Genomic DNA, 23,000 nt, shown 5'->3' with positions numbered 1-23,000 from the left:
TATTTCCTCTCTTATTACTATTTTCAGTTTGCCAATGGATGGACGTATGGTGAAACGTATTCTGAATCTGCAAAAGTGCAACCATTAATGAAACAATATAAGTTACTATCTGAAAAGGTAAGGAATTTTTTCATTCTTGATCCAATTGGGTGATTGAAAGATTGTTTCATTCATTGTGAAAATATGACCTTGTGTTTACATCACTTTTTAAAACTTTATTTACAGCAGCTAATATGTGATTGTTTCCTTCCTCAAAATCTCAAAAAGAGATAGAAGGGTTTTATTGTACAATAAACAGGCCACTCAACCTATTTTTCTCATGGCTGAATTTTCATGGACATAACTTCTGGTGAAACTGAAGTGTCATATTGCCAGTATATTTTTACAGCAAGGTCATACAGGAATGCCTACTTGCTTAGTGAAGACTTAGGTTTAGGTTTTGGCTGGTCTCCAGCAGAGGGCCATGAAGATGAGTAGAAGGCTGGAGAACTTGATAAATGAAGCAAGGCTGAAGGAACTGCATTTGTTCAACTTGAAGAAGAGAAAGCTGACAGGGGTATGATCTCAGTTTCCCAGTACCTAAATGCTAATTATGGAGAAGATGGATGTATTTTCTTCACAGGAATGCATAGTGACAGGACAAGAAGCAATGGGTGTAAGCTACTTCAGCAGAAATGCTTTCTGGAAATCGCTCTTATCTTGACAACTTAAACACTGGAATAGGTTGTCCACAGAAGTGGTGAAATCATCTGCACTGCAAATATTCAAGGCATGACATGGCAAGCCCTAGCTAACCTAATCTTGATAACCATTGGTAGCCCAAGTAGGTTAGCTTATCTGACCTCAACAGAAGGTTGAGCCAGATGATGTCCAGAGGTCCATTCCAACATTGACTTTTTTTATGATCCTATGATAATGTTTTTTTTTGTTTCATGTAGCAGACAAAACACTGATTACTCCTGATAATTACTGCTCCACCTTTGAGTTCATATCTGAGCGTGCCATTAACACGGTTATCCCTGTGATCATCAGCTTTCTGCAGGGCCACAGTTCTGCCCACGTCTGAAATGATAGATAAACTTTTTAACATCTTATATGATCTATTTGCTTCTTTGCAGCATCCCTGGGCCATAAGGGCTGATTTCAGTACGTTTCTTTGTATCTCAGTATAACCAGGCAAAAGCCCAATAGTTATTTTTTGCTCTGTATGGCTACATAATAAACAAGGCAATTATTGCATGTGCATTCTTCTAGGAGAAAGAAATTTATCGATGGCCAATCAAAGAATCACTAAAAACTATGCTGGCATGGGGATGGCGAATTGAAAGAACACGGGAGGGAGATTCCATGGCACTGTATAATCGGACGCGTCGCATATCTCAAACCAGTCAAGTGAGCCATCTTATTAAAAACTTATTTTAAAAAAAGCATGCAAAATCTGCTCTCCAGTCGTTGATTTTTACAAGCGATGAAATAAACCGGTAGCATAAAAATATGTGAAAGCATTTTTCACGAGCGATTGTACAACTCTGAAGATTGGTTTGGATTTCTATTCACTGAAGCTGGAACTTTCTTCCCCTGTGCCAAAGTAGTATGTTAATAAACATTTTCAAAAAAACTGAACAAAACTGAAATAGGAATGTATTTGTTCACTTGATGTAAAGTTAACTATATTATTTAGGGGAATTATTTACATCAGTAGATGATTATGTATTAATAGTGAGTATTAATATTTTAGTCTGTTAGTTTGGGGAATTTGGTGGGCATGGATGCCTTTAGGCTTATAAAGCAATAAGTAAAGGTACATATATAAATTATTTTTGTTTCTTTTTTTGAAGAAAATTAATACAAATATCAATGTTAATACAGCATAAAGTTTACATCTATAGACAGCCAAAATTCTGAAAATGTTAAAGATAGATGGGTTTTTATCCTTTAGAATAGCCTTCTTAAATCAAAATGCTGTAAGGATAAAATGGAAAAATACTGGCACTATATTCTCTTAGAACTCCATATAATTTGCAATTAAACTGGGGAGGTGAGAAAAATCTTTCTCTCTCATTCTCACAGACACACATGGAGCCAAACCAAATGGGGAAATAAAATGGAGGGGAAAAATCTTTCCCTCTTCTCTCCACTCAGCTCTGCACTATTAACATGCGTGAGTGGTGACATCCCTGTGAAAAATGAGCAGTTGAACCTGCCTCTCCACTCTCCATAGACACCAGAAAGTGTATATCAAGTGATTTGATTTAGCACTTGGGCTAAACTACACATTGTAGTTTGCACACTATAATTGCTTTCCAAAATTCTGGACTTCCAAATTTCCCCGCTTTTAGATGTTTATAATACCAGCCCCAAAGACTATACTGACAGAGATATTTGTATATACTTTAAGCTTAAGGAGCTCATTAGAATGAATAGCTTTACAGTTGAGATTCAAATTATATCAACATATGAAAACAGCTTTTGTAGCTAAGTTACAGTCTTCCCTTACTAGGATGGAATTACATAACTTCTCTAGAAGAGTTTCTGAAGCCTAAAATATTTCTGTATTTCAGAGTACACTACCATATTAATACTCAACCTGTGTTTAAAATGTGTTGTGCTGTCATCACACACACACAAAATAGCATTTTCCTGTGTTCAGCTGAGAAATTTTACGTATATTTACAGTATCTTCATGTTAATGTAACAATGCTTGCATTGTTTGCTTTAGAAAACAATACTTTGTCAGTATGTATTTACTGTGTGCTGCTTGTATGTCCTTTGTGTTATTCTTTATTAAAAATAACTGCCTTTTGAAAGGAGGCCTTTGAACTTCTAGGCCTTGTGTATGCTTATATGCATGCATATGAAAATAATATCAGAAATAGGAACAAAATTCTGGACACTTCTTTCTAAAGGAAGATGTGTCTCTAGGGGACATAAGTTTATCTGTTACAGCAGAATCCATAGAGGAAAGCCCAGCAATGCCCCTTTTCTAGCCACGTTTCTTGCATCAGTGGCTTGCCATCCAGGTGTAGTCTCCATCATTGTTTGTTCTTCTTTGAACATTTATGTCAATGTAACAAGCAAACCTGTAACAAATTTAGGCAGTAGAAAGAAAGAATGAGTGGGGACGAGGGACAGAAGGAAAAAGATATGTATTTAGTAGATGCTATAATCTCTAGAAAATGCAGAGATATAATCGTAACTTTAGTACAGCACTATTCACAATGAGTTCAAATCTTAAATTCAAGTGAAATTTACATTTGAATGAGGGGGATTTGTGTCTGATGGCTGTCTGTCTTTGGGAACAAATAATAGACCTTTGCCTAAATCTCACTTAAGTTTACCACCCTTGATATATTTTCAGTTGGGCTACATAGGATCCTTTTGCTCTCTAGAGATATACAAGTGACTTTTTCCTTAAGTTCTTTCATTACTTTCAGTATCTTGTTAATGTTTACTTCTTCATATCAAATGCTTGTATAACTCCACTGTTTTACACGTTTGTCATTCAGATATCTGTAGATACAGCCCATGGTTACACTCCTCGAGCAATTGACATGAGCAATGTCACCCTCTCCAGAGACTTGCATGTAAGTCAGAAACACTTAATGTGCCTACCCTTTTTTTTGCAATTTAATTTTTTCTTTTCTGCTGGTTTATTTTAAACAAATTTAGTGCTTTATGTTACTTTCTTTGATATGCTTTGATTTTGATTTGTTGTTTGTTTGGGGGTTTTTTTCCCCCATCATTGCTCTTTGATCCTCTGTTGCTTTACAAACCATGGTTCATGTTGAAAAGCTTCAAAATTTATTTCAATCCTGGACTGATTTTTCCAGCTTTCTTTGCAAACATCTGTCATTTTGAAGAGAATCTTGTTTAGAAGAGCTTGCAGCGTCAGCTTTTTTCTGATTATCACTCATTTTTCCACCATCTTTCAAAAAAACTTAGTCATTACTCTTTTTTTCTAAACTGAAGAAATAAGAATCAAATATTACGAGAACAAAAAATGAAGAAGTTGGGGGTAGGATTTTGACAGATCTATCAGTAGACTGCTGTTATTTGGAACAATATTTTTTAGTTGATAAATGATATTTCTGTCTTTAGAAAGTTGGAGTTTTTTTCATGGTGTTTGATGGAGTATGGTGCTAGTTTTTACAGTCTACTGATTTACTGTGAGTATGGTTACAATATTATGTAGGCATAAACTAGATAGATAGTTTTAAATTAGCATGAGTGGTTGTACCAGTCTAGTGATGGCAACATGGCATTCAAAGCCGGCTACAAAAAAAACTCCTGAAACACAGGCTTACAGATCTTTGTCATAGTGCAGTGAAGCAAGCAGCAGTAGTAAAGTAATGGGCTAACTGTACAGTATATATACTGTGCTTCTGATCAAATTCTCACACTGGATTTCCTCTCCTTGATTCCTATCTTGTAGTTTCCAGTTTTATATTTCTAACCATTGTAGATTGCTGACTAGCTTTACAATAATAAGAATTTGCTGCCAATTAACTATCATACTTGAGTTAAAACATTCAGTAGATTGCTGATCATTCCAAAGAGTTAGTAAAATTGATAATTGAATAACACTACTTCTATCATTACACTCTTACCTTAAACTGATGGATTAGCTTTATTATATCATTTAACATTTGTGTAGACTCAGCATAGTCAAAAGACTGTGAAGATTTTGTTTAATGCTCATGAAACAACTGTTGATGTGAACATCATCATAGTATTATGATGCAGTAGACCAAACCCAGAGAAAAGTAACCATCCTGTCACAAACCACAAAAGAAATGGCATTAGAACTTCTGTTACTCCCTTGTTTACTCTTTTATGCTATACCCTCTAACATTTGTCATTAATTTATATCCTTTGTAGCCCTCAGCTATAAAGCAGAGCTAGTTGGCTTTGTGGTTCAGTTGTCCTTAATTATGAAGAGAGATCTTCTTTGAAACCAGCTTCAAAATCTGTTATTTAAAAGCTAAGCAAATTTAATTAAAATGCAATTTCAGGTATCAATTGTCCTGATACTGTCGTTCAGGAAATATCCAAACATGTTAGGTATTAATGAGATCTGAGTTTTAAAAATGAACTGTATGTAATTTTGATTTTTTTTTTCATGTTTAATATCTTTAAAGTTGGAGTTCAGGGTTAGATTCTTCAACTTTGTTTTAAATTGCTCGGAAAAGTTAGTCTTGAACAAAGTTTGTTGTTCATTTTTTTTTAACTAGTACATAAGAGTTGGTGCTATTTAGTGTTTACATCATCCTATTCATATACTGTGCTAGCGGGGATCATGACCATGTCTAAAACTGTACGTCTGGGAAATACTTCTCATTTTGGTCTTAAGTGGTCACCTGATCACACCCTGGCCCCTCAGTTCAAGAAGGACAGGGAACTGCTAGAGAGAGTCCAGCGCAGAGCCACGAAGATGATTAAGGGAGTGGAACATCTCCCTTATGAGGAGAGGCTGAGGGAGCTGGGTCTCTTTAGTTTAGAGAAGAGGAGACTGAGGGGTGACCTCATTAATGTTTATAAATATGTAAAGGGCAAGTGTCAAGAGGATGGAGCCATGCTCTTCTCAGTGACATCCCTTGACAGGACAAGGGGCAATGGGTGCAAGCTGGAACACAGGAGGTTCCGCATAAATATGAGGAAAAACTTCTTTACGGTGAGGGTGACCGAACACTGGAACAGGCTGCACAGAGAGGTTGTGGAGTCTCCTTCTCTGGAGACATTCAAAACCCGCCTGGACGCGTTCCTGTGTGATATGGTCTAGGCAATCCTGCTCCGGCAGGGGGATTGGACTAGATGATCTTTCGAGGTCCCTTCCAATCCCTAACATTCTGTGATTCTGTGATTCTGTAATATCTAGGTCTTGCTATGAGACCATCTTCAGAGCACTCTGCTTTCCAAGGAAAGAAAACCCAGACTACACTACATTCTTCCAAGGTCCTGATCTGGATTATTAAAACACCAGGATCAGAGTGTGCATGATAGATGGCATTTACCACACAGGAGAGATATGTGTAATAATGTATCCACTGAAGAAAAGCTTATGAAACAAATTGTCCTATAGACAAACAAGATATGGCCAAAAGGTTTCAGGTTGTTATCTGAATTCATGAGTATTCTCCCAAATAAAGAAGTTGGTATTCAGAAATACTGGCTACCCAAAACCCATATTGAAGACGAGAAGAATGTTTCTGTAGGTTCATAAAAGAAGTGAAAAGTGAAATCTACAGAAAATCCCACCACTGCTTTCAACTAAAGGGTGGTATAAAATCAGCGGGACAGGAGAGGTGGGTTTAAAAAGTTGTTTAATGTTGAAATAGTGGTTCCTACTAGCTAGAGACTGGAGAGCTTGTCTGTGTTTTCCTTAGTTTGGGGTCTAGCTTCTAGTTTACTAGTCTGAAAGAGTTTTGTTTTATAGGAAGAATTTACTTATCTGTTGTGCACACTGGAGGAGAATTTCATGCTGAATAAAAAACTGTGGTTGTGGGAGTGGAGTTAAATCCAGTTGGCAGCCAGTCACAAGTGGTGTTCCCTAGGGCTCAGTATTGGGGCCAGTTCTCTTTAATATCTTTACTGACGATCTGGATGAAGGGATCAAGTTTCACCCCCAGTAAGTTTGCGGATGACACCAAGTTGGGTGGGAATGTTGATCTGCTGGAGGGTAGGAAGCTTCTGCAGAGGGGTCTGGACAGGTTGGATTGATGGGCCGAGGCCAACTGTATGAGACTGAACAAGGCTAAATGTCGGGTCCTGCACTTGGTTCACAACAACCCCATGCACTGCTACAGGCTTGGGGAAGAGTGGCTGGAAAACTGCCTGGTGGAAAAGGACTTGGGGGTGTTGATCAGTGGCCGGCTGAATATGAGCCAGCAGTGTGCCCAGGTGGCCAAAGTGGCCAACAGCATCCTGGCTTGTATCAGAAGTAGTGTGGCCAGCAAGACTAGGGAAGTGATCGTCCCCCTGTACTCGGCACTGGTGAGGCCACACCTCGAATACTGTGTTCAGTTTTGAGCCCCTTACTGCAAAAAAGACATTGAGGTGCTGGAGCGAGTCCAAAGAAGGGCAACAAAGCTGATGAAGAGTCTAGAGCACAAGTCTTATGAGGAGCGGCTGAGGGAACTGGGGTCGTTTAGTCTGGAAAAAAGACATCTCACGGGAGACCTTGTCGCTGTCTACAACTACGTGAAAGGAGGTTGTAGCAAGGTAGGCATTGGTCTCTTCTCCCAAGTAACAAGTGATAGGATGAGAGGAAATGGCCTCAAGTTGCGCCAGGGGATGTTTCGATTGGATATCAGGAAAAATTTCTTCACGGAAAGAGTTCTCGAACACTGGAACAGGCTGCCCAGGGAAGTGGTGGAGTCACCATCCCTGGAGGTATTTATCCTTTCCAACCAAAATGATTCTGTGATTCTGTCTATGGAGTCCCTGGTAAAGTGGTTGGTGCCTTTAACAGTGTGCTGACACAAATGAGTATCACCTTGACCAGGCTATTTCCATGACTTTATACTCAGTCTGCCGCAGCCAGCAGAAACAATCTTCATTCAGTCCTCTGGCTTGCTGTTCTTTGTTTCCCTTACCAGGGCCTTCAGGGGGTTCTTGCAGGCATTGTTTTGAGAATCAAGTCCCTCGTCTGACACCCCAGTACTCTTCCAGACTATACTCCTCTTTGTGGTTCCTCCTTTTTCATATTAAGAGTTTTCTCTTCAGCATCAGGTTCCGAATTCCTATACATATACCTATCCTACCCAAATTCTATATCCTAATTTTTCAATAAAAACTCTTGTTTTCAGTGAACCGTTACAGTGTAAGTGTAATTGTATTGAACCTCCCAGAGAACAAAACTTGTTATTTAATATCAACCAGAAAATTGTCCTTGGGGGTTAACCATTGCAACACACAACACTAAGCTCTCCATTTTCCTAAGGCTATGGCTGAGATGATGGCCGAAAACTACCATAACATATGGGCAAAGAAAAAGAAAATGGAGCTTGAAGCAAAAGGTAATATTAACTATAGGTATTTACAGTATTTTAAGTTCTCTATGATTATCTTAGGTCATGAATTTGAGAAAACAGATTGAAAAAAAAAAAAGGAACAGCAAATTTAAATTGGCAAAGAAGGAAACAACATAGTATCTATTCTTATTGAAATATTTTGTGATTTTTAGTGCCTGGAAGTTTTTATAGTACTGAGTGTAACAGTTCTTGTTGAAGTAGTTGACCAATTCAAATATATCAAAGGAAGAGAAGTCAAAACTTGTAAATAAATTTAAGCTACATTAATACATTATCCTTCTAGTATTAATCTTTCAGACTATTGCCCAGTGGGCTCTGATTTCATTTGAATTACTTCTTTTATTGCAGGTATATCTAAAAAGGCATTTACTAAGAACTGCATCTATCATGTATTGAATTGACAAGTGGATAAACCTAGAGCAGATTCTTGATTCCACATAAAAATTGCATGTGCTCCATGATCTCTGCTTACCTAAATGACAAATTTTGTCATGTATTGTGTAACTTACTGTTTTTCCTGTGTTCATTTCTTTATTTGTGTTAAAGGTAAATTTTTTTTTAGGCAGATAACATTATATCTGCACATGGAGGAAATAGTATTTGGAAAAACAGCAAGTTCTCATTTGCAAATGACTAAAGCTAGGGTTTTGTCTTATCTGAAGGTGTCAAGTCTAACTGTATGCACCAAACTTGGCCTTGTTTTTTTTATTTTAATTGTATGCTTGCTCTTTTTGTTAGTTGTAAGCTTCCAGCAAAGGTACAGTAGTTAAGGTTTTATGAAAAAGTAAAGTTTCACCTGAAGTGCGTTTGATAAATCACAATGAATTTCCACGTCTTTAATTGTATTTCCCCTTAATGTAGCTTTTATTTTAATTTTTATAGCCTCTTTTTAAAAACTCTCTTCAGGATAAGTAGCCACAGGATGGACTAAGTCCGGGAAATTGTAGGCTACAGGAAGACTAGATATTTAAATAGATCTACTGTATTTGGCAGCTTTGAAAGCATTACCCTTACAATTTCCTGGGGTTTTGTAGCAGTTATCATAGGAATTTATTGTGTTCTGCTATATGATGATGATTTTAGAAGTTGAAATCCTGAGAATGCTGCTTTTTATGCAGATATTTATATTAACAATAGCAACTTTACTTTCCTGCTAAATTAACTATCTGCATTCAGAGAGGTATCAATACATCAGCTATTTGTAAGCAATACAAATGCAGTTTATTCTGTTTGCCTGTGTGTTTTGGCAGCATTATTTTGATCAGATTGGACAATTGCCTGAACCACATTTGATTAATCTACTCTAATTTTCTGTCTTTAATTTTTTACTATAATGTAGAACTGTATCACTTGCATATATTTTAGATATGCATATATCTTGCTAAACTCCATGAACCATTTTTTCTGTCATCAGAATGTTTAAAAGCAGGACTCTGTATATGTTTATATATTTGTTTATATCTTGGTTTTCTTATGAAATTATTTGTTATTTATTGAAATATTTTCAGTTCCATTAAATGAAGTTGTAATTATAATACATGTTCATAACAGTTAAGCACTTTTTTCTTTAAGAGTTTTTTCAGTAGGTTCAACATATTTACCTGGTACTTGCAGCAGTTGATTATGTTAGAACTATGTTTGCAGCCACGTCTAAAGTTTCTATCTGAATATTTTTTAGGTTTGGGTAAAGAAAAAGAAAAGTGCATTTGTTGTTATTTCAGACTAGATTTTACTGTAATGTGCTATGTATTATTATGACAGTGCTTTTACATACTGGGAACTTACCATGTCAACAAATAACTCTTTAACTGCTTTTTTAATTCTATTGATGTTCCATAGTAGGAGGAGGCAACCATCCTCTTCTTGTTCCTTATGATACACTCACAGCCAAAGAAAAAGCCAAGGACAGAGAAAAAGCACAGGATATTCTGAAATTTCTACAGATTAATGGATATGTTGTCTCCAGGTAATTCTCTGTTCAGTATTAGTGCCACAGAAGGTATCTAATACTCCTCAGTGGCCTTTTTTTTTTTTTTTTTTTATTAAGTATCATTAAAAGAAATATCTATTGTCATTTTTAGGTTTCAGCACCTGGGAGTAAGGATTAACTCCTCCATATAGAACACTGTAAGGAAGAAATGGATTGGAGAGTCAGTAGCAGGGTTTTTAGAAGGCACAAGCAGAGTTCACTAGAATCTCTGTGTGTCTTCTGCCTCTCCTCTCAACATTTCAGCATGCATTTTTCTTTCTGGTGTGTCTCAATACATCCTACTGTTACTAAACTTGTTATTTTTCTACAAGTGGTAGAATTATTAAGCCTTCATTACAGGTCAGGCACATGCACCTCTCTATAGGAATTTCTAGGCAATTGCTTTGATAAGACAGTTTTATTTCTAAAATTTACTACTCATTTCTTTCAACTGACTTAATTTGTTGTGTTATTAAAATATCTTAAAAGTGAACAGTGATGTTTTTAAAAAGTTTTTTTTAAACAATCCACAGTGTAAATGTAATAATAGTGAATAAATCAACAGAACCTTCATAATTCAGTATGCATAGATGCTATTCTCTGCAGAATAACATGCATAATTCCTTTTGGTTTTAGTATGACATATTTATTTACTAAATGCAGTGTGAATAAAATTTTAATTAAATTGGAGGCTTGTCTGCCTCATCAGCATGGCTTAGGAAATGTGAGTCACTGGGAAAGGCTGAAAGCATATCTGAGATTTGTATGACTTGAACATTAGTAAGTGAATGAAACAGTCACAGAGATGGATTTAAGTAATCATTGTGAATTAATTACCCTAGGACAGCTACTTAAAATCTGCCTGCTTCCTTTCTTTTATATCACATATGAAATTCAGCCCATTTATAGAGTCCCACAGCTAATCTAATAATTCTAGGAAAAATCTTTCAGGGTAGCTGTAATGGTTCAATTTACTTCCCTTCAATGGCATAGGATTTACAAAGAAGGATGTCAGCCAGCAAAGGTTTCTTTTCTCATCCCCTGTCAAAATAACAAAAGACTCCTCAGCTGTATTCAAGGTTACACATTCCTTTATGACTAATCCTTTTTATTTCTGTCTAACTTAAACACAAGTGAAAAGTGGCTTTTGGTTTTTGGAGGAGTGGAAGGCTAAGAGGGATCATAAGATAATTGTTAACTTGGACACACTGATCATCTAGTAAATAGTTCCTGCCGCATCTACATCCTGTGCTAGTCAAATGCATGTCTTTCTATCAAGTTAAACTCAATGTACCTGCTGCTTCTGTGACCACTGCACTGTCTAAACAAACAAGCATCTGATTCATGTTTTTCTTTGATCTGCTTACCACTTGACTTTCTGCCATGTATGCATTGCACACATTTCTTTCCAGTCTTTTATTTGACAGTGACCATTCTAGTTTAGTACACCCTCATGCAGACTGGGTTTATGGAAGACACAAATGCTTGGCCCCTACCAAGTGCATGGCACTGGCCTGTGACCCATGGTCCCACTCCAGCTGCTGTCACTGAGCACCTCACTCTCTTACTGGCACTGCCTCCCCACAGTGGCTGTTTTTTGGGACATACAGCATTCCCATCCCAGTGGCTGGCAACTGGGACTCCCACTTGCTCCAGCTGCAGACACCACAGACCAGGGGTGCCTTACTGCCACCACTGTCTGACTCCAATTCTGAGCACCAAATCCAGTCATGCCAATCCCCTGCAGTAGCTGGCACTCTGGGCTCAAAGTCTGTAGGACCCATAGAGACGTTACCAAAAGCTATGGCCTACCCAATTACTGATGCTGAGACCCGCATTCACTCCTGTTGCTGGCACCACAGGCCTGGGGGCACCTAAACCCCAAGTTTGACTCCAGTTGCTGGCCCAGTGTCCACTCTTGCTGGTCTTGCCAGTAGCTGGCACTTACTTCTCACAGCACACACATACACATGGGATAGTGAGTGAGATTACACAGAGAGATAGTTAAGGAAGGATTTGATAAGAAGATAGGACAGACTCTAGTGATGAGGTGCAGGGCTCAATGAGACAACTACATTGACAGGCCGCAGTTTACATGTGACTGGCCCCTTTTATACCGCTTTTTGTCTTTTTTCCCCTTTGCTCTTCCTTGATCCTCCTCCCTTGCACATTCCATCATTATTTTGTGTAGTTCCACTGACCTGCCTCCAATATTCCAAATCCTCATGTTCTTCATGTCCCCTCCTCTTAAGAGTTACAAAATCCAGGTGGCCCTCTCCAAAGCTGTGTCTGAAGTTTCTTAATAGCCCATTAATTAGTAACTGGAGACTTTTGGTCTCCAGCATTGTCTCCTTTATTGCTTGTCTACCAGGTTTGTGTCTCTATGTGTTCTTGTTTATGGCTTCCCTCATATTACCCCATTTTGCATGGAGAAGGTCCTTCATCAGATAACCTTCATGAAGCAGACACTAGTGTACCCTTACAAGTATTAGCTGACAAAGCTGGTTTAGTTCCAGAATATCTTTTTCTGAATCTGAACCCTACCATCATCAATGTTCCAATTTAAAGCAGAAATGTGCACTACACAAGCGGTTATATTCAGTAGGTATGCTTTTTAAATTTGCAAAATAACTGAGTACTAATGTACTTGGTGCCTCAGACAGTGGGCTGACTGACTCCCCTTAAACGTAACTTCTTTGTGTGCCATCATTAAAGTCCTGATCCTGCAGAATCAAGGCTTATGTCATTGCCAACTTGTTGCTAGCATACATCAGCCCGCATCATGGAAACACTCTCTTCAGATTCATACTTGTGGAAAGAAGACACACTGTTCATATCAGACTAGTAACTATGATGGAACATGCTGGAAAAGGTAAACTGCAAACATCACTTTGTTTTGGTTTTCCCCTGATTTTTTTGCAAATGCTACATAGCTATTCAAAGTTTTTCTGTTACAAAGAGACTTTCGGGGAAAAGTCATGATGAGGGAGACTAGTTTTACTTCTGGTTTGATTGTTTAAATCAAAGTATTTTGGCAGTTTCAAAACTCTGTCACCCAAGGATCAGTCCATGGAGGAAATTATGAGACAGTAAGGCCTTACAAGTAAGGGAAAGAAATTACAGGGATACTGGATTAATCTGATTGACGAGTCTCATTTTTCTGTGACCTTCTACTTGGGAAATCTGGGTTGTATCTTAACAAACTGCTCAAAACCTAAATAAGTGTAAGAGTACTGTTTACTTCAAAGACAGAACAATTCTTATGTTAATAAGCAGTTAATCATTACTAAAGAAAATGGCGTCAGACTACATGGAGAGGTAAGACTGCTTTGAGTCCTTCTGCATGTGTGAAAATTGACTTGCTTCTTTTTGCAGAGGACTTAAGGACCTGGAATTAGACACACCTTCCATTGAGAAACGCTTTGCCTACAGTTTCCTTCAGCAACTTATAAGATATGTGGATGAAGCCCATCAGTACATTCTGGAGTTTGGTATAGTACTCCTTGTGAATTTTCTTAAGAATTATTAACTAAGACGTTTGATGTTAGAAAAACAACTAGAAAATTTCAAAAAAAAATTAATGTTCTTGGCCTAGGAGTTTTCCCTCTAGTTTCCTGTAGTTGATGAAGCTGATGAATTTTGGAAAGTTATGTAGTTCCCATATTCATTCCAATTTCCCATATTCATTCATCAGATGAAAAGTGTTCAGCCAAAATTATAATGACTTTCATTCCTTGAAAAAGAAAACTAGCTTCCCCCTTGTATTTATGAACAGATTGGTAATCTCTCACATGTACACATTAATATTTACTATTCATATGTAATCCCTTTTTCACAGAGCAAATTAAACCAGTCATTTGCACCATTCTGAAATATTCTCTGGAGGAGGAAGTTGAGTAAATAAACCTCTTTAACAAACTCCCGCAATGGGAAGCTTCTTTCACAAACACCCAGCATGTGTTTTGTCAACCGTGCTATGAAGGAAAGGATTTAACTTGATCTGCTTCTGTTAAAGATTAAAAAAAAAAGAAGTTTGGTGATCCAAGTCAGCTGCTTACATGAGCAGTAAAAGCCAAAAAATGTGGCCAGATGCAGCTTCTGGTGACCATGGGAGTTGCAATGCCACATAACATATACTGTGCCTCATGTCTAGGCATAGATGCTGTAATTGACAGCATTAATGGCAGGAACTGCAGGGAGGTTGAATAAATCAACACTCATGCAAAAGCTGATCTAGTTTTAAAGTGGAAATTATCAAATATATGAAGTATTATATGCCATGGTTACGTACAGTAGCAAAAATCTGGCTTTGATAACTCATTGGGTTACTTCTGCTGCTAATGCCTGATTATCATGGCTTCGTTCTACTTAATTATATAGATTTGATGTAACTGCAAGAATGATAATCAACAAATACTGAAACACTAGACACACTGGTGGAACAAATGCCATTCATGTCCCTCAATGGATTAGTAAAAAGAAGATAATAAATAAAGGATAAATAGTCTGGGAGCTGTACCAGTTTATGTCTGTAAAGATTATTTGAGTTTTATAGTAATGGGGGAAGTGAAGCATTTTTAATTTCAGTTGGGTAGTTCTAACCGTTAATTTTGTTCTTTAGACAAAGTCCACAAATAAGTAGTAAAAATTTGTTAATTCTATTTCTCCTGGGAACAGCTGGAGAAAGGTGTTCCATTAGAATCTGAATTCAGGCTTACAAATTGTCACCAATAACTAGAAAAATACAAACATAGGACCATATTTTCATCTCACAGAAATATCCATGTCTCTTTGAACTATGAGTTGTCTACACTTTTATGAATATTTGGACAATTGTTCTTTACACATTTTACTTGCTGTAACTTTTCTTCTCATGAGGTAGTCGTAAAATGCCACTTTAACTAGTGTGTGTATACTGTTTGTGGTATCAAATCTACATCTAAAGATGACCAGTATTATTTGTTTATAGTGTACACTTTCTAAGAAAAGCGCAGACTAGACTGTAAGTAGGATATGTGACAGGGAGCTTAATTTTCTTCTCTCTGCAGATGGTGGCAGCAGAGGCAAAGGAGAGCACTTCCCATATGAACAAGAAATCAAGTTTTTTGCCAAAGTACAGTATATCTTTGCTTATTCTTTGTCAATGTAGTAAGTAGTTGACGTGAGAAAGTATTTGTTAGAGAACATGATTATTGTTGTTATAGTTGCACTTTTCTGTATTAAATTCCTTATTTTATTAATTAAAAACAGTAGCAATAAAAATAGCTCGAAAATACTGTAGGATGAAGTGTAGATGTGAAAAAATTACAGGACTATATACTTATTCTCATAATTTCCTTGCACCATGATATGCAACTACTCATATGATGTTACTCATAACCTCCCTACTTTTTCTTGTTACTGCCTTAATCTAATTCTGAAGATTTTTCTCTTTTACAGTCTTCAGGCAGATAAATGTGAGCTATAGTTATTGGAATTAACACAGCTATGTATCTGTTAGTGTCACCTTCCTTATTTCTTTCCTTGTTTTAAAACCATGCTGATGTTTCCATCACGGAATCACAGAATGGCTGATGTGGGAAGGACCCGCTGGAAGTCATCTAGTCGAACTTCACTGCTCAAGCAGTGTCACCTAGAGCAAGTTGCCCAGGACCATATCCAGACAGCTTTTGAATATCTCCAAGGGTGGAGACTCTGTAAACTCTCTGGGCAACCTGTGCCAGTGCTCAGTCACTCTCACAGTAAAAAAGTGTTTCCTGATGGTGAGAGGGAACCTACTGTGTTTCAGTTTGTGCCGATTGCCTCTGGTCCTGTCACAGAGCACAATTAAAAAGAGCCTGGCTTCATCTTCTTTACACCCTCCCTTCAGATATTTATACACATAGATGAGATCTTCACTGACCCTTCTCTCTACTCCAGTGCTGAGTAGAGAGAAAGAATCACCTGCCTGGACCTGCTCTCTATCTAGTGCAACCCAGGATGCTGTTGGGTGCCTTTGCAGTGAGGTTGCGTTGTTGGCTCGTGGTCAGTTTGCTGTCCATTGAGACCCCCTGGTTCTCTGTAAAGCTGCTTTCCAGCTGGTCAGCCCTCAGTGTGTACTGGTACCTGGGGTTATTCCTCTCCAGGTGCAGGAGTTTGCACTTTCCCTTCCTGAAAGTCATGACTTTCCTGTCAGGCCAATTCTTTTTGTGACAAGAAGGTTTTACATGTTATGAATTAAGAAAATCTGCTTACACCTTTCGCACATAAAAGTTTCTATGGTGTTTGCATAGTCAAAGTGCCTTTTGAATTCGTTAGTGAATAAGAAAAGGCAGCTGTTTGCAGCTTTTTCTACCCCTGATATCCTTGCAGTAAATTGTAATCTTGATACCTTAAAGTACTTCCATGTGGTACTATTTACCAAGTTCATTAACTTAGAAGCTAGCATTCCACCTTCTTTTGAACCATGCTCCAAAAAGAAAGCAATTTCAGATTTTCTTATTGGCTCTTTATTTTGGATTTCCTCCTGCCTCACACCTTCAGTGGTCACTGAGTAATGGTCACCACATGAATTAAACAGGAAAACTTGTATGGACAAGCCCTTAATGAGTGAGGATGTTTTGGGAGTTTTATTTGATAACATCTAGAATTAAGTGTCATTAGTGCACTGACAGTTGTAGGTGAGTTTCTTAAACCTACATTAAAAGGCATGAACATCAATAGTTGTGTCTGGGTATGTGGTACTGGAAAAATCTTAAACTGTGAGATAAAAAGAAATTATACTTCCTGCTTTGTGTTCCTCCTAAAAAAAACACAGATCAAGACCTAGAGATAATGCAAAATTTTTCTGCTGCCTTTCCTGATGGTATTTTAAGTGCCTTGAATACTAAATAAATTCAAAGAGGCATAGATGTTAAAGAAAAAATACATAGAGATTTTAAAGCAGAAAGCATATTTGAAATCTCCTGTCTTTAGTTGTGACTTAGAAAGAGTAATACAGAACATAGTAAGAAAGCCCTGAGATAACCACTTCTTTCTGATGTAATTTCAGGTTGTGCTTCCTTTGATTGATCAGTATTTTAAAAATCATCGCCTGTATTTCTTATCTGCAGCAAGTAGGCCTCTCAGCAGTGGAGGTCATGCCTCTAATAAAGAGAAAGAAATGGTGACAAGGTAAAACTTATACATACACATTAATATTATTTTATGTGCTTTTGTATTTAAACAGCAGCAGTTGATTGTGGGAAAGTAAGAAGTGGGAGGCAGAGAAATATTTTTATGAGCACTCAAACTTTTTTCACTTTCTTTTCCTATTAGGAAAATTCATGTATAAAATGGAGAGGAGTACAGAGTTATGATTATATGGTGTTTTAAAGGTAGTGCTGTTGATATTAGCATGCAAGGAACTTAAATTTAGCATTATGTGTAACAATGTGTCAGTTGCACAGTCTGTGGCACAGGCTATACAATTGTGTATCAGTTTTCACTGTTAGAAGTAGGTATATACTGAAATAATTATTCCTGCAAAATTTTGTGGTGGATTTAAAAGCCAAACTTATTAACTGTGTTTCAGTGAGTATCATTATTACTACCCACCATAAAAAGCAAAAATGAGAGTTGCATTCTTTCTGCTCTTTGGTTTTCTAAATAGTAATAACAGTAGTAATATGACAGAAATATCCATTTGATCCTTTCTCTAAAGTTATCCATTTTTTTAGACAACCTCTTTAAGACATGGTTTCACTTAATTTCACTTCTGATTGATTGAATTGAAACCCATATTTCCCATTCAGTAAGGTGGACTACAAGCTTCACACAGGACGTACTGCATACCTGTAACGTACAGGTATCATGGTTGCCTTCTTGGCTGTTATTGGGTATTGAACCATGCAAAACTGAATTGCTGTTCTTTGAGGCTGACAACCAACTGATGGTCATACAGACATGCAGGGTTTGCAAGATTGTGTGAATACTGAGTGAAGTTTCTAGCAAAAATACTAAGCATAAGTAAGTAATGACTGTCGACCATGTGTCATCTCATGGACTAATTTGATCTGGCAGCTTGGCTGAATGGCATTCTTCAAAGAATTAAAAACCTCTATCAAAATGCATGCGTCTAGATAATTTTCCACTCTATGAGCTGCTGTTTTTCTGTCTGTAATGTCCTGGATAACAGTATTTTCACAGTTGTTAAGTCATGCCAATAAACCCCAAACTTCTGGAATATCTCAAACATGGATATATCAGTATACACGCTGCATAGATTCAAGACTTCTGCACATTTCCTGACCAGCTGTGTGAGATTCCTGAACATGTAATCGAGCAAAAGGATCAGAGCTGCTGCCATACTTGAGTTACCTGCCATCCAGAAGTGTCAGCCAGAGAAGAAAACACATGCAAGGAAACCTTGGATGAATGATAGCTATAACCAGTGCTACTGAGCAATTTATTTCTTAATTATCAAGATGCAAAGATTATAGAAACTACATTATGTGATCCATTTCCTGAAGGGCAGTTTTGGGACATTTTAATAGATTCCCAACATTTTTTGTGGTGTTTTTGGTTTTTTTGGGGGCGGGGGGGGGGGGGGGGGGGGTTCTTTTTGGTTTTATTATTTTTATTTCCCTCCCTACAGTATTGTAAGGAGTTTGCCAAAGCTGAATTTTGGGACTTTCTGTTGAGTTTTCTCTTTAGATTTGAATGCCAACTCATATGTAGGATTTTCTTCAGCTAAAGGCAGTTCCCTGGCTGCTTTCTTTTTCCAATGAAGTTACGCTTGCATTCATTAAGCTGTGGAAGAGTATAATTTTGGGTTTGATAATGCAGTGACAGTATTAACAAGTGCAATAACCATTCCATGTTCAGCAAATATATTAAATCCAGGTCTATTTTGTGGGCAAATATGGGTCAGATCTCTTCCTGAAATATGGTGGCATTATATTCCATCTTATTTGTAACCAGCCTCTTCAAGACGGGGCTTTTTGCATTTCTCATCCATTTGAGCATCTTACAAGTCCTTGTACTACTGCAGTTGCATAAAATTAGTTCTGGACATCAATCTAAGTACTGGCCATTTGGACTGTTTAATTTATTTATTTATTTAACCTAAACTAATTACATTGGAGATAATAGGTTCAGTCTGACTTTGTGAAAACATAACATCTGAATGCTACAGTCAGTTGAGTAACGTGTTTGTTAGAAAATAAGGTTGTGAGCTATTTAATGTCTTTGTTAGAATGCACACAAAATTTATATGATGCTAACATGCTTCTGTACATCTTTTCCTGTTGGACTGGGTGAACCTGGATCCTCATAAAAGAATATATAGTATATGTCTGCCTCATGGAATAAAAAGTGAACAGAGATCCCTGAACATGCACCAACCAGACTGATTTCTAAACAGAGCAGTTGCTGTTGCTATAGTGGATCACTGTGCACTGGATAATTAGCTAGATTCAACACCACATTAACCTGGCTGTTCTGATTCTGGACATAAATGTTTCCATTTTGCACCATGCTCTTATCTGTCAATGGAACAACATGTTCAGATCTCATCCATAAACTGTGCAGACATGCTTATGGTATCTTTTGCTTTTAAATCAGAGGTTGATAACTAGCCTGTGTGCCCTAATAATTAAATAGCTTAATAGAATGACATGATTCCTGTTCATGTCATTTATAGCAGATGAGGGGTTTTGCAGCATAAAAAAATAACACCAAAATTGATGTTGCTCTCAGAGAAAATTCTCAGACTGAACTGGATGATGAAGACTGAGCTAACCCCTCCTAAGCTGAAGACCATGTCAATTTTGGTGTAGGGCAGTGTGCTCCTGCTTCTATAAATTAACACAAAACTTCATTCTCCATTGTTCTAAACAGGGCACTGCTCATCAGCATAGGAAGTAATTCAAATGTGAAATGAAATCATTGACCATATCCATTTTTGTTGTTTTTTAACCATGTAAGAGGCTATTTCTCATACGTATGTTTAAAAAGCAACGTGTTTGAGAAGAAATTCTCACTTTGTTCAAGATGACAAGATCTGAATTGGACTAGTTAAACATTTGCCATCAAACACTTCAATTAATCTGATTTCCTTACCCTTTGTTTTCAAATTGTCAGTGGTATTCTGAATAGCACACTGACCACATTTTACTTCTTAAATCTTTGATGGTTATTTCCTTGTGGGTTATCATATAGGACGCTTTTATATTAATTAGCTTTGCTTTTAATTTTTTTTTGTTTCTTTAATTATAATATGTGCTTATTTAACCATGTTTGTTAAGGATGTGCACTTAAAAATTCTTTCTTTAGTACTCTGTCCCACATTCTGCTCAGATAATTGATTCTTTCTGCGTGACATCATGTTGCTTTTCCTGCTCATATATCAGCTGTTATTTTTTCTTTCTTCTCCCCCCCCACCCCCTTATTTTTTTCCTTTTCCCTTCTCTTCTCTTTTATTTTTCTTTTGTCTTCAGCCTGTTCTGCAAACTTGGAGTTCTTGTCAGGCATAGGATTTCACTGTTTGGTAAGGAGACCCTTGACAAATACTAGCATGGCCATCACTTGATTTTCTTTGCCATTTTTGCATTGTGTTATGTGCTGCTTTGTTGTATGCTGCATGGCTGAAATGCACGGTCTTCACAGATCACTAATCGTTTAGACTGGTAGATCACAGAATTTATCAGATGGAATAAAAAGCTTTTGTAGTTATCAGTTTGGGGGTTTTTGTTTAGTTTTCTGTGTGTCTTAACTAATATCTGGATTTCATTATCCTACCAAAGAATTTTGCTGAGTTCATTATAATTACTAATTTATTATTTTATTCTAAATTGCTTGGGAAAAACAGAGCATCAGAACTGCACATTTGTGTTGGAAAGTCATTAAAGAACATTTGTAGTGGGCTGAAATGCTTAGTTATGTTCTGTGAGATCCTTAAATATTCCCAGATGTGCTTGACTCTACATACGCATGTGTACTATCTTTCTGGCATTACGTCAATCTAGCAGCAGCTCGGTGTTTGTCTTATGCCATGTGAAAATCACTTAATTGAAGTAAATTTGAAGTCTGTATCAAGTGCATACATCATATGCAATGTGTGGCACAGTCAGTTACTCTGAAATTTTTTCTTATGCCATGATGATAGGATAGTTGAAATAGAAGCTATATATGCATAGGATGTACTACGATGGATGCATTGCAAACTTCAGCATCCGTGAACATACCTAATTGGGTTATTACCTAGCAAATTAGAATTTGATGAAGATAACATGCATCTAACTCAATTCCTACATATTTCATTCAATTTGAAGGGAAGGAGCTCACTTGCTGCAGCAGTGTGGTGTTTAAAAAGCTTACAGACCGTTATGAAAACCATTAAACTGAGAAGAAAGAGCAGAAGTTATTTTGGGATATCGCTTTTAAATATGTTTTGGGATGAGCTGAGTGGATTTGCCTGTAAAGCCAAAAGATCATAGGAGGAATGGAGTTATTTCTGCAGCTGTGTGGCATTGTTGCAGCTTTTTCTGAAGGGTGGAGTATGTCACAAACGTACCCATAAGCTCTGGTTTATACCCTAGGTTGTTTCTTCAAAGAATGAACTAGCTCAGGTATACTATTAAAATTTTGCAAATCTTTTTCGTTATTGTGTGAATTTGTTTTTCTGACTTTTTTTTTCTAAAATGAGTAACAGTTGAAGTTCAAAATCTAAGTCAATGTAACTTTCTTTAGTACTAAAGAAAAGATCTTTTCCATTCCATGTCTCAGCTTGCTTATTTTCTGTTGCTTGGCTGGGTTCAAGTGGTAGAAGGAGATAAATCAGATGGGATCAGATGAGTATTCACTATGGCTACAGTCTGTTTTTTAAGTCTTTTCCTAGTGTAACTAACAATACAAAATCTTTATGCCAACACAGAAGTGTACTGTAATTTTTCTATGAGTTATGACAAGGTCATCATAAGACTCTGGAGCATGGTCATTTACTGTGGACCTACTAACTCAAGTCAAAGTCACCTTACAGTTTGCCTTACCTTGACAGTGAATTCCATCATGTTAAAAAACCTGATCAAAAGAACTGCACTTAGTCCAGCAAAGACAAGGCCTGTTTAGAAGAGGGGAAAATGCTCATGAGGACAGCCTCTGAGCACAGCTGGGGCCTAGAAAGTTATTCGTGCGTTTTGGAGGCATCTTGAATGAGCAAGAGTTGCTCAATAATAACCTTTATGGATAGTGGGGAGTTTGCTATAACAAATAGCAAAATGCTATCTAGTTTTGCTATATAGGTGTTTTATATTGGGAGTTTGTATGGTACTTCTGAAGATACACCTGCATGTATGAAAGTCATTAGTAAAAAGTCATGTAGCTTAAGCTGTGTATACAAGTCCTGATAAAATGGGAAATTAAGCATGCAAGTCTTTCAGAGTGAACCTAAACAGTTAATTGCATTTGATATCTAAGAGTGTCACTGAGATTATGGAATTGTAATTCAGCATGGAATTATTATTTTTTTACACTGTGAAAGTAGATTTTGACCCCAATAGTTTACTGTTTGAGAGCTGTAGCTGAGCATTAGTAAGACTATATTGATTTACTTTCATTATTATTATTGGGCTGAATTTGAAAGTTTTTAGTGAATAATTTTGGTGAATTGAGCATGTGAGTTTATATTTTCTCAATTAAACAAACAAATTTATATTACTAGTTTGATTCACTTTTTATGTTGTTTAAATCTCCAGTAAGGCATTCTTTCTATATAAGTATGTAAGTAATTTTTGAAAAAAACATTCATATTGTTAATACAGACCCATGTAATCTGAAATAAAAATTAGCTGAATAAGACATCAGATAAGAAATGGCCGGTTTCGCTCACTCGTTTTTGGAAACTTAGAGAAATTAATCAGAGGAGTTCCTAAAAAGAAACAGAAGGCTTTCTCTGTCTAATGACATCCTGAATTTCTAAGTGTCCTTCCAGTGAGGCATCCTGGAATCAATATCCATAGCACATTTGCAATACAGCAACAGTT

General features: G+C 37.0%; 1 protein-coding gene across 1 annotated transcript in view; it reads left to right on the top strand.

Moving 5' to 3' along the window:
- The window catches only part of RYR2 (ryanodine receptor 2), a 332,243-nt gene that overhangs the window by 222,247 nt on the left and 86,996 nt on the right, over positions 1-23,000 (top strand). Inside the window, exons 55-63 of the mRNA XM_068395937.1 lie at positions 28-117; positions 1,255-1,392; positions 3,507-3,584; positions 7,940-8,015; positions 9,870-9,996; positions 13,375-13,490; positions 15,048-15,112; positions 17,030-17,151; positions 20,457-20,506. Coding sequence (XP_068252038.1) covers positions 28-117; positions 1,255-1,392; positions 3,507-3,584; positions 7,940-8,015; positions 9,870-9,996; positions 13,375-13,490; positions 15,048-15,112; positions 17,030-17,151; positions 20,457-20,506 — 862 coding nt within the window. The remainder of the gene's footprint in view (positions 1-27; positions 118-1,254; positions 1,393-3,506; positions 3,585-7,939; positions 8,016-9,869; positions 9,997-13,374; positions 13,491-15,047; positions 15,113-17,029; positions 17,152-20,456; positions 20,507-23,000) is intronic.

Source organism: Nyctibius grandis, chromosome 1 (assembly GCF_013368605.1).
Source record: "Nyctibius grandis isolate bNycGra1 chromosome 1, bNycGra1.pri, whole genome shotgun sequence".
NCBI classification, from domain to species: domain Eukaryota; kingdom Metazoa; phylum Chordata; class Aves; order Nyctibiiformes; family Nyctibiidae; genus Nyctibius; species Nyctibius grandis.
The sequence above is the reverse complement of the archived record's forward strand: the minus strand, read 5'-3'. Positions and strand labels throughout refer to the sequence as shown.